This window comes from Pteropus medius, unplaced genomic scaffold, assembly GCF_902729225.1.
Source record: "Pteropus medius unplaced genomic scaffold, Ma_sr-lr_union100, whole genome shotgun sequence".
Taxonomy (NCBI): Eukaryota; Metazoa; Chordata; class Mammalia; order Chiroptera; family Pteropodidae; genus Pteropus; species Pteropus medius.
Window position 1 is genome coordinate 1575180 of NW_024345600.1, and position 12700 is coordinate 1587879.

At 35.3% G+C, this 12700-nt stretch overlaps 1 protein-coding gene across 3 annotated transcripts in view; it reads right to left on the reverse strand.

Moving 5' to 3' along the window:
- CFAP54 (cilia and flagella associated protein 54) overlaps positions 1–12700 on the reverse strand; it is a 232974-nt gene that overhangs the window by 94149 nt on the left and 126125 nt on the right. For all 3 annotated transcript variants that reach the window (XM_039874060.1, XM_039874058.1, XM_039874059.1), the window contains 6 exons: positions 12413–12607; positions 10675–10762; positions 10178–10387; positions 7207–7273; positions 5347–5529; positions 2708–2794 (listed from right to left, as the gene is read on the reverse strand). In XM_039874060.1, the coding sequence (XP_039729994.1) occupies positions 2708–2794; positions 5347–5529; positions 7207–7273; positions 10178–10387; positions 10675–10762; positions 12413–12607 (830 nt within the window). The remainder of the gene's footprint in view (positions 1–2707; positions 2795–5346; positions 5530–7206; positions 7274–10177; positions 10388–10674; positions 10763–12412; positions 12608–12700) is intronic.

Genomic DNA, 12700 nt, shown 5'->3' on the forward strand with positions numbered 1-12700 from the left:
TTTGCTATTTCCTGGCCATGACTTTTCTCTCTCAGTGAGTGAGAACTCACTGACCCCAATTTACTTCAGAAAGGTCAGGCAAACTCTGCTCACACAGGCTGTCATTCCTTCCTCTGTATGGTGCGTCACTTGCCCTTTTCATTACTTCTGTTAAAACCTTAGATGGGTTGTTCAGTCCTTCTATATCAATAAGACCCCACTTCCAGCTCACTCTGCTGCTGACACTGCTACCAGATACATCTGATCATGTCTTTCTGATCAAAATTCTATAATTAATTCTCCCTCCCAACCCAAGGCTACAGAATGGAATCCACAGTTCTTCATGGGCTTTTAAACTACTCTAGTACAAAAACAGTTATCAAGTGCTAACAATTCAATAAAAAAGTCACTTAACCAAAAACCTTGTTCTTTCAGTGCTTCTTCGGATCTCCTTCTGACATATTACTAATAGTCATTGCAAACCTTGTACGCTTGCCTCTTATCACAGATCAGGAAAAAAAACTGTTGTCCAATTCTGACTCCACAGTCTCGTTTCTCCCATGGCTCAGCTTCCACCTTATGTCTCAGCGTGAAATTCAAGATTGGGCCCCTGGTATTCTTCATATCACAGACCTCAATAACATGGTATTCTCATGTTATCCTCTCTGACCTCCCTACTCAAAACCTCCACTCCAGCCTAACTGAACCATCCCTACCCCTTAAACAAGTCAATACTTTCTCACTTCTACGTCTTTCACACTATTATCTGCCAAGGTCGTCCCCTTCTTCCTCTTTTCCTGTTCAGTTAGTTCTATTCTTTTCAAGCCTGAATCGTTCCTACTTAGTGAAACCTAGAGATCTAAAACCATTTTTCCCTCTTTCAATTCCTGGAGACAGTGCTCATTTGGAAAATGATCAAGTGGCTGGTGTACATATAATCATCTTGGGTCTATGTCCTGTTCTTCTTCCCTGTTTTCATGTCCTTATAAACAAGGACCATAGGTTATATTTCTTTGATTAGAGTTACTAACATGGTACTTTTATACAGGAGGTACTCAATAAATGTTGTTTCAGAGGTAAAGCAATTAATATTTACTAAGTATCTTCTAGCTGAGTTCCTGCTAAAAACTAAGAAGAGTATGGATAGTAGGCACTTGATAAATGTCTATAGATTTTAAATTCAATTCAATAATTAATTACTATCAGGTAAATGGATTACTCAAGATATTATACAGAACTAAAAGATGAGTAAATACAGACCCTAGCCTCAAGAAATTTACAATTCTAGAAGAGAAAGAAAAGATTGTATGCATTTTTTTAAAGTATTATTAGAATTCAAAAGCAGGAAAACTCTTAAGAATCCAATAACTCAGAAAGGGTGATCCAGAAATTTTCATGGCTGATAACTTATTTATTCCTGAATTAAAATATATTATAATAATAGTCAGCTCTAGACTTCCTCTTAGGGAAGGTACTGTCTTTACTTAGAAACAGAAAGCAATGGACTCTTTGGATCTGAAAACATAGGCCCAAGGTCAGGGTCTAGATGAGAGAGCAACTTAAAGGGAATCTAATTTTCCCTCATTAGAAAAAGGAGAAGATTTGAGAAAGAAGAAGAGAGGGCATTTCCCAAAAAGAAGAAATAGGGTTAAGCCAGTGGTTTGTTGGAGCCCCCTGACTCTCAATTGCAAGAGCTGACTGTGCACATTTTGTCCCCATCGCACATTCAGCAATGCCAGTTAGTAGGTGGAAGTTAGTAACTGACAGTATTTACACCTCTGAAACTGCAAATGCCACAAAACAGGGCTCTTTTTTTTAGAGTGAGTTGTGAATCACTTACCACACAACTGAAAAGCGTGAGATGTTGGCCAAGAAATATTTTAAGCTCAGAGATGTCAAATATTCTATTTAAAATATTTTTTTTCCTCAACTTCAATTTCCCGGTGTTTCCACTTTTTGGTAAAGTCAAATATAGAAATAAAGGCCTTGGGTCAATGTGTTGTGTGTGTTCATGTGTAAATGAGAGAGTGTGTGTGTGTGTGTGCGCGCGCGCACGCACATTATTGTGTAATATGGAATAGGATTGAATTCCATATTAGAGATGAAGAGATGCAGAACAGGTAGCAAATTTGCTGGATGTTTAGATGATCCACACACAAAATGAATTCAATGAAAGTGGGAGCCTGAGACCACAGGTAACTAGGAAAAGGGGCAGAGAAAAATGAAGTGCTTCAGGTTGCCGCTCCATAAGGGGTTCAAGCCAACTGCTCATGAATTGTAAAGGCAAAGAACATCACCTGATTTCTAGGTTCCAGAATTAATTGTAATTTAGTGTCTCTGCAATTAAAAAAAAAAAAAAACTCTGTATACCATGATAGACATAAAAATCTTTAGCAAAAAATTCACAGAAACTTCAGAAAAGTGACTCATAAGTCCACAAATATTCAGGAAATCAATCTTTCAGAAGTGGTTATTTCCATGCTGGCTGGTGTTGGGTGAGTCTTGTTACCATGTGTAGATGTTCCTCACTTTACTGTGGCCTGAATGCAAAATGATAACCTTCCTAACTGATTCTTTCTCGTACTTTATTATAATGGTGGGCAAATTTTTTCTAACATCAGTACAATACCATATTATTATTAGTTTATTATTATTAGGACCAAATTAATTCATGACAATATTTTTAACAGTTCAAAAATATCAGATGTCTTAAAAGCTTCTTACATACCTTGAGGATTCTTGCATCTAGATTTCTAACTAGGTCTTGGCAAATTCCAGAAACAAAATATTGGTATAATGCAAGGAGAGGCAGAATCTGCCAACAGAGAAACACTGTATTTTAAAACCTATGTTATCAAGTTAATAACATAATAATAAAATTTAGCCAAATAATATAAAAGATGTTATGCAAAATAGTGATTGAATTTCCATGCTAGGAGACGAGACAGTTTGGTATAAGAGAAATGATCTGCCTAGCATATGCTTCCTAATTTTACCAGAACTTTAAAGTGCTATCAGGGACTTAAAGTTCCATACAGATGTCACTTGGTACCAAAACCCTAGGTTTCACATCTTTTAGAGAGTTAAAGAGTGAAAACGTAATTATTTATCTTCCTTAAACAAAATTAATTCGATATATATGTATGAATCACTGAGGCCTGTGGAAACATTCTAGCAAATGAGCTATCAAATAAATGCAAAATTTAAAGCAAAGGAACCCATATCCATGTCCCCTGAGAGCTCCTACCTACTCATCTCAATGTCAGTTGCTACTTATCTTCAACTGGAATATCACTATCAGTAAAAACATATTTATAACATGCCAATTATGTATCAGGCACTGTTGAATAAGAACAAAATCTAACAAGTCCCTCCCTTCACAGAGCATATATTCCACTGATTAAAACCCAAGCTTACTCTTCACATAATATTTTTATTTTCATAGAATTAACTCCAAGTTCAACTCTTCTTAAAATCTCATAGCTATCTGTAAAGGATTAAAGACAATCAATATTTCAATTGACCTAGCCACTGTCTAGCTAGAGACATATGTTGAGGGGACAGTTCTGCCTAGACTTCTGAACAACTCCTGATCTCAACTCAAAGCTGAAGCTCATTTCCTACGTCTGGGTCCTGCCCCACTAAAGGGAGATGGAGCAAGAAGGAGAACTGAGATTCCCACTAGTTAGCAAACTATTTCGCATGATTCCACAGCAATGGGTCCCACAGCAAATCGTATATGTGACAGCAGTGTCCTTAGCCACCAGGCTTCTGCTGGAGGGTAGTATAATACAAAATGGAAACCATTTACATTCTGTAAGTTCAGCTAAGGAGATTCTAATTGTCAGTCAACTGGCAGCCACTAATAGAAGCAGCTTTTTAAAAGGATTAGAACTTTAAAAAATTAAAAATACAAAAAGGAGAACTGACCTTAAATGATTTTAAACATAATACATTTTTCTGCAATTATACACTACCAACATAATACAATACCTTTTTCTACAATTAATATGACACAAGACAGTGAGTTGGCTATTACCTTTGAGATTTTCTTTTCTTTAGTGAGAAATCAAACCACACCATTTTATTGCTGCCAATTGCTCAATTATTCAGAAAAATGTTTTCAATTTCTTAAGCTTCAGAGAGAAAAAAAGGTCTCCTTCCTTTTCTAGTGCAGTGATATGTATTATATATGAATATGACTAGGCAACTAAAGGCTACCCAAGAGATAGAGCTATTTTCTAAATCCAGAAATGAATCCCCTTAACAATGAGAGAAGCACCATTTTGCTATTTTTTTCTAATAAACAATTTCTTGCCAAGTCTTCCAAGTGTTAAAAGCATTTATCAACCTCTTCACTTTATCACATGGCTTTATAATTTAACAATCACATCAGGGAGAAATAAATCTTTTCACTATAAGGAGAGAGAGTAAATTTAGAATGAGAGAATAGAAAACAATATATGAAAAAGAAAGTGTGTATGAAAATTATGAAAGAAAAGGAAAGAAGCAGAAAAAGAGACAGGATAGATACTTAAAAGCAAACATAAGAGGAAACAAGACATGCAAAAGTAAAGGAAACAGCATAAAAAAGGAAAATAGCAAAACTAAGATAAAGGAGGAAAATATAAAATAATCAACAGTTAGAATGTACGAACTTATTTTTAAAATGTAATCAACTTTACATTTGTTTTATATACATATATATCAAATATATATTAATATATCAAATATATATACATAATATATACACAAATATATATATATATTATGTATATATATTTACAGATATATATACATATAGTGGTTCATTTCCCCACAGGAAAAGAGAGTTGTATTGGGATTCTTTTTAATTTCCTAAGAAAATAATAAGTGTTGTCTGGTTTTTATTTCACAGTTAGAATCTGTTGTTCTCTTAGGATGCACCTTTAAAAGAGAAAAGACAAGAGACATGAAGATAAATTTATCTCAATAAAAACCAGTCTCATAGTTTTGGTCTTGATATGTCCTATATGATCTAATGCAGTAAGTTACATGTGTACTAAATTCCTCTGTTTGAGACCAGTGAAACATTCTAATCAATTTCACCAAATGTCTTAAGGGGGAAAAAAAAGATAAAATACAGTAAAAAGAGAACAAAATCAAAAAGACATTGCTTTTGGATCCAAAATGCAATGCAAACAACAATGTCAAAGAATCTTAATTAATATATTTCATTTTGAATACAGATGAGAATCCTTAATATAGAGTTTAAAAGTTAAACAAAGACTGACTAAAAGAACATTAGCAAACTTTGAAAATTATAAGGTAAGTGGAGCAAAAAATACTGCAGTGACTTAAGATTTGGTGACTTTACAAATTACTTACTATTATATTCTGCTTAACAAAGTGCAGTTCGTGTATTATATAATACAGACTTGCGACTACAGAGCAAATGTCAGCCCTGTATCTGTCCGAGAAGAGCTCAATGCCCGGGAGAAGCTGAGTGATCTCATACTGAGCATAGCAACGTTCAGCTTTGGGGTGTGGAAGTGTGGTTCTGAGCAAACCCTGATAATGAAAAAAGGTGAAATAAAGAGCCATAAATTGCATTTGCAACAATGAAACAGAAAGATGAGTACACATATTACTTCCTTAAGTGCTTAGCACATGCCTAGCACACTCTATCCTGTAATAAACAGTACTTATCATTAAAATTATCATCATTATAGGTTCCAAATGCTTTTATCCCTCAAGATGGGCCTTTCGAATTCCATGGTAACTGAATACTTCTTATTTTCAGAAGAAATTATCATTACATTAAGTTACCATTGATTGAGGGTCAATTCTGTGTTGGGCACTATTGGTAAGGTCTTTATAAATGCCATCTCATTTAATCCTCATGTAACTTAGCCCTAGAAGGAAGGACTGTTATCTTACAAATGATATTTAATTGAAGCTTAAACAACTTATCTGAGGTCACACAGTTAATGATGGCAGAAAGAAGATTCAAAGTCACATCTATTAAACTCAAAAAACTTTGTCCTTTCCGCTATACCAAACTGTAAGTAGAGGAGATAACAACTTATTTCAGAAGTCTAAATTAAGTGAAGGTAATTCTGTACTTTTAACTGAATTAAGTGAAAAGGTAATTTGTTTTAATTTGACCAGTATTTCTTAGGTTTATACGACCAACATTGTACTAGACATTGGGAAACCAGATGAACGCACAAAATCAAATTTTATGTAGAAATGCTTCTTATGTTATCTTAAATAATTAAAATTTTTTGATGACAAATGCATTATAAAATTATTTAATGTACATATCAGAAAGAATTTTCATTAGATTGCTCATTAAAGTTATAAGGTACTTACTCTAAAATGCTATGCAGTTGTTTCAATTTTTAGTTTCACAAATTTGCTTCAAAATCACAAAGAATTAACAGGTTTTTAAAAATAAATCCCGCTATCTAATTTTTTATTTTAGGTGCAGTATTACTTAGAGATTATGCCCACATTAAGCCCATTATTCCTTTTGCACCCTTGCCTCTTCAACCTCTTCCCTTTGAAGCACAAGCAAGAGGTGAATGGAACATAAGAAAATTAAAAAATCTGGCCTTACATTCAGAGCCTTTCCCAAAGATCTTAACTATCCAGATTTCATAAGCTATTAGATTCTTCTGATACACAGAACAAGGGTGTCCGTCCTTCAAGGTAAACAGAACCTTCAGTAGATTGAAAAGGCCCCAGCTACATTCCTGAATCTGAAAATGTATTTCTGTTAAAAATTCCTATCTTCTTCAGTAAAGTCAAACCCAAATTCTATAAAATGCAAATACTCTAAGTACTTCTGTAGTCTACAACTTATTTTGTGCTTTCATTATATGGTATACCTTATATCATGCAATTGAGCAAAACTTTATTTAAAGATAATGCAACCATCTGAGTCAAATGGACTGAATTTGCTGCTCACTGATCTTACTGATCTTACTGATGACAGGAGACTCGGTTTCCTTATATGTAAAACTCCTTCCTCAGTCTAAGGGAGAAACCGACTCTGCTGGATGTTAAAGATGAAAGTGTCACAGGGGTTCAGCCAGAGAAAGAAAGACTGGCTTATGAAATTTGATCAAGGTTCATGCTTTTCTTGTGCCTATAAGTTTTATACATATGAAAAACTACTACATTTTTCTTTTACTGACTAACAAATGGTCATGCTACTGTAGAAAGATATACACGAAGTGTTACCTGAAAGAGTAATGCAGACAAAATGCAACAGTTGGTTCTCTTCTCAACATCCAATATCTTAATAAATCTAAATAAGTATAAGAAAAATAAACTGATTCATAAACAATTTTTCAAAAATATTTTAATATAAATATGACTCCAATGCTCATAGATTTCCCAGAATTATGATAGTTTTTGTGATTCTAAAAGTGCTACATACTCATAAAAGATCTAGAACAATGAAAAATATAAAACATAAAATGAAAAGTCACCTACAATCCTACCACCTACACATAATTATTGGTAATATTTTGGCCAATTTCTTTCTAGATTTTTGTCTATATAGTTATACATGCATTCATTAAGACTAGAATTATGCAATACCTATTATTTTACAAATTGTCCATTCATGAACGTGATGAGCTACATCATTATTTTACAGAACTTTAATAGGTTTATCAAATGGATGTACCATAATATAAAACAATTCATCTCCATTTTGGTTTTTTTCAATGCTGAGGTAAATGTTGTACTATCATTCTGAGCACTTGTTCTATCAGTTCTATTGAATAAATCCATAGAAGTACAATTTGAAGGGGAAACGTGGTATACACTTTTAAAGTTTTTGATGAATATGGTTAAATAATTCTCTCCAAAAGATTGAAACTCACCAGCAGTATACTATGGACACACTGATGATATTAAGTCTCGCTATCAAAGATTCAGGTAATATCTCTGAATTTACTACTGTCTCATTTTATGTCCCGTAGAAGAGTTTGAGTTTTCTTTACATGGGTCTCGAAACTCATATTTGCAGCTATAAACTACATTACCTTCTTCTAAGTCATATTTACATAAAACCAGTCATCTTCACTATATTAAATAACTATACTAATTAATTAACATCTATCTGAGTTCGGCTTTTCTATATGGCTATTAGAGTGTGGGGAGAAGAGTTTTTTCCACACAGGGAGCCTCCATGAACAGACAAAGCCTCTCTAATATCATATATCCTGGGGAAGTCAGACTTCTAGTTAAATAACTGGAAAGTGACCTTCTGTTGGTTAAATATCAGTAAATAGTAACTTCAGAGGCTCAGAGAAGCTGAGGTGCCCAATGGCAGGCATGCTACGGTGGTTCTTTTTTAAGCTGTAAATCTTTTTCGGCTTTTCTATTCTCTGCTGTCAAGCTCTACTAAGTCATAAGCTCACACTTGTGTGGGGATTGTGTATGTGTGTGCATGTGTGCGTGCACATGCATGTGTGTGTGTGTGTGTAAGGATGAGCTACTTCCCAGGAGTATAAAAAAAAATAATCAAACTTGACAAATCTTTTAAAAATCTTTACTATTTAATACTTTTTAACTAGATGATTTCTTACTTCCCCTGCACAAAGATGCTAATTTTCTGAAAATAATATGATTATTAACTACTTACTATTTTTTAAAATTTGCAGATTTTTGCCCACTACACCCTATAGGTAAGTTAAAAATGTAACTGGACAGGTAAAGGAAACCTGTACTTTTACCTTCTCCATACTTTTTAAGTTTCTCATATTAATTAAATATTTAAGACATCTGTGAGTGCTAACTAGGTATAAGTCATTGTGATAGACTTTCAGATGCTATGTGTGGCAGGCCGAATAATGGCCACTGAGAGATATCTTTGTCTTAATTCCCTAAACCTATGAACATGTTGGTTTACATGGAAAAAAAAAAAGAGGAATTTACAGATGTGGCTAAATTAAAGACCTTAAAATGGAGAGGTTATTCTGGATTACTCAGGTGGATTCAATGTAATTACATTGGTCCTTATAAAAGAAAGGCAAGAGGATCACAGAAGGAGATGTGAGGATAAAAACAGGAGATTGGGGGAGGTGGGGAGAGACAGAAAGATGATAGGCAGTTGGTCTTGAAGACAGTAGATGACCATTGAACCAATGAATGCAGGAGGCCTCAAGAAGCTGAACAAGACAAGAAAATATATTCTCCCCTAGAGCCTCAGCGGGGGAGCACAGACCTTCCAACACATTCGTTTTAGGATGTAAGACAGTAAGTCTTTGTTGTTTTAAGCCACTAAATTTGTGGTAATTTGTCACAGCAGCAGTAGGAAGTAGTTACAGTATGTGTTATAGGCTAAATTGTGTGCCAACCCCCACACTCACAAACACCAAAATCACATGTTGAAGTCCTAATCCCCAGTGACCTCAGAATGTGACTGTACTTAGAGACAGGGTCTTTAAAGAGGTAATTAAGTTAAAATGAGGTCATTAAGGTGGGCTGGAATCTGATGTGACTGGTGTTCTCATAAGAGGAGGACATTAGGACACAGTCATGTGAGGACACGGCAAGAAGACAACCATCCAAAGAGATGAGGAAAGAGACCTCAGAAGAAACCAACCCTGCCAACACCTTGAACTCGAACTTCTAGCGTCCAGAATTGCGAGAAATATAGTTCTGTTGTTTAAGCCACCCAGTCTGGGGTACTTTGTTATGACAGCCCTAGCAAACTAATATAGTATGTCATGTGACTCTCATCACCATGGTTTAATGATGAAGACACTGAGGCTCAGAAGGAATAAATAACTTGCTGAGGGGCACAGAGTTTAGTAGGAGGCTCTTGGGATAGAATTAGGCCCAAGTTGCCCTGCTTCCTCACTACTCTGGTTCCCATACCAATTGTTCATTCAACCATTCATTCAACAAGTAGTCACTGAATGCCACCTTCATGCAAGGCACTTAGGCTACAATGGTATACAAAGCAAAGACCTTTGCCCATGTGGTGCTCATATTCTGGGGGATGGGAGATATTTAGAAAGAGGAGAGGATCACAAACAATAAACATCACAAATAAGTAAATGGTATAACCCTCTATGATTTGGACATAGCTAGAAGAATCCAGGGCATGTGAAACATGCCTCTACATGGCACAGGTGGGTACCCCACAAAGGGAAGCTATTAGCTATTACTCAGATCATTCCATTGTCATACTCACTGGGCTATCTTTGCTGATATGATTGCTCCTTGCAAACATCCCCAAATGCCAACTTTTGACAGAAATTCCTCACTGTAGTCTTTGGAACCTGGAGGTGAATAGCTGTCAGTGGCACTGTCGAGTGAGGGGCACAACTCTTTCCATGTATGTAGCACATCTTGCTTCCCGAATAAGTCATCAAGAGCTTGACACCAACACTTAAAAGCAGCCCTAAAACCAAAACAGAGCATCAAACAGCACATTCTCTAAGACCTATGCCATTAAATCTTTTCAAAAGGGAAAGCAAATATACTTAAGAAACATTTTAATTAAAATCTATATCATTTATGCATTGCTCATAACCATTTTTCTCAGGTAGCATTTGATGAATAAATGTAGCAACGTAATATTATTGAAGAACTAAAATTTCAGAAAGACAGTATTTTTCACGATCATTTAAAAATTTTTTCAAAAAAATCAATAGTTTTCCCTCATTCTAAAGACTCTAAAAAATCTACCTTCTCTTTTCTGCGAAGATGAGAAGACTTCCAAGTTCATGCAACGCCTGAACTTTAAGACTTCTTTGATTGCTGGCTTGGAGAACATCTGTATTTCAGTCAAGTAAAAGAACAAATATCAGTTTCTGGAAAATATCTCCTTTGTATTTGCAAAAATATTTGAAACTGCATTATTCCTTAACTGTGTACTTGCAAACTATTAGTGCCTTCAAATGTCACACAATATACATGCAGACACGGAGCAAAGGATGCTCTACTTGGATACAGTGGAGTGGAGACTGGGTCTAACAGGTAGGAAACGCAAAGACAGTGTAATAGGAGTCAGGGAGGTGGAAACAGTTGAGAAGAGAAATGCAGAAATGCATGCAAGGGAGAGAGGGCTAGGTACATGTGAAAATGACATGTGCAGCTGGCGATGGTTTTCCTGGGAGGGAGAAGGACACAGGTAAGGTTACAGAGGCGTCTGAATGCCTTGGAAAAATGTGTTCATTATTCCATAATGAATGAGAAGCCCCGAAGGTTTTTGAGCAGGGATCTGACAAGATCACAGCATATCAGTTTACGCCTTTTACCCAAAAAGCATATCTTTAATACCATCTTATTTTTTTTTTTTGATAGAGAGGGTTCTGAAGAATGTATACACTCAAGAATGTGTAGCCAAAAACCCAAGCAACATGGCAATTGTTTTTAATGAGGACAATACTGTCTCTTAGAGGGTGTTTTAAAAATCTGAGGAAAGGTTTCGTCACAAAGAGGCATCTCCTGGTATTACAAAGGTGAAGACCAGAGAAACTGGATGGGCTGTAATGCACAGAACCTTGCCCTACACTGAAGAAAAAGGCGTTAAATCTATTTATAATTATCTAACATCTGTACTTCATTTAACACATAAAAAGTGTATATTTGCATGTTTTCAAACTGCTCTAAATTTTCTAGAAATGCCACCACTCACTGTAGTACGCTGTTTTGTTTAGCACTTTACCTAAATTTATTTGTCATTTTAGAAAATCATATCACCAAAATTAACAGTGCTAATACTACGTGCCACCAACATAACACACCGGAAACACTCTGCATCCATAGCTGTCACAGTCATGGTAGTTCTTCATACAGGATATGAGCATCTGATTGCTTCACTGTACCTTCTACTGCTTGAGTACTTACACATCAATAATAGATTCTTTTATTTTGTTTTATTATTATCTTTTATTTTATACTTAGAGCATCATACTGATTTTTTAAAAATAATATCTATAGGAAGAATATATTCAATATGAATTTTATTTCAGGGAGTAAAAGAGAAATTACAAAACATCTGTTATTTCAAGAAAAGAGGGGGAATGTTGGGTTTACAACATGGCTTGAGTATGTACTGCTGAATTTGTAAAAGCAATATAAAGTGGAATGACAAGGAAAATGAAATCGGCTAGGGCACAACAAAAGAACTTAAGAGTGGCCACATCCCAGAGAGTGGTTCACAGATTAAAGGAGGATGGACAGGAAGGTGGCCTTGAATCTCACAATGGTGACAGCCTGGCTGGGACAGTGGTAACAAAAAGTGCTGGACACACCTTGTCTCGACATTACAATGTCACTGCCTGTAAGGGTATGATGAATAGGTTCTCTGTTCGGGCTCTAATATCCAACTTTTAAAGAAAATATTTCAAGACCAAATGTAATTCTCAGTATGAATGCAGATAATAGTATTGAAAATGAATACATAATAAATAAATCTTACCAATAGTTTCATAGTAAGAAGAAATTACTAGTCCAAGTTGTGAATGTGGAAGTTTGCTTTTCTCCACTGAACTAAAAACTCTGAAATGTTCCTGAGAAAGATCAGGGGGTGTGGGCATATGCATCTCTTCTATCCCCAGGCAAAATTCCACCTTTCCAGTAGAAATTTTTGAATTGTTTATTCCTCCTTTGTCTCCTAAATTCATGGGGAAAAAAATGAAAAAATCCTTAGAATGGAAAAAGAAAGGAAGTTGATGGGGAGGAAAAAGGCAGGAGAAAAGGAACGGAA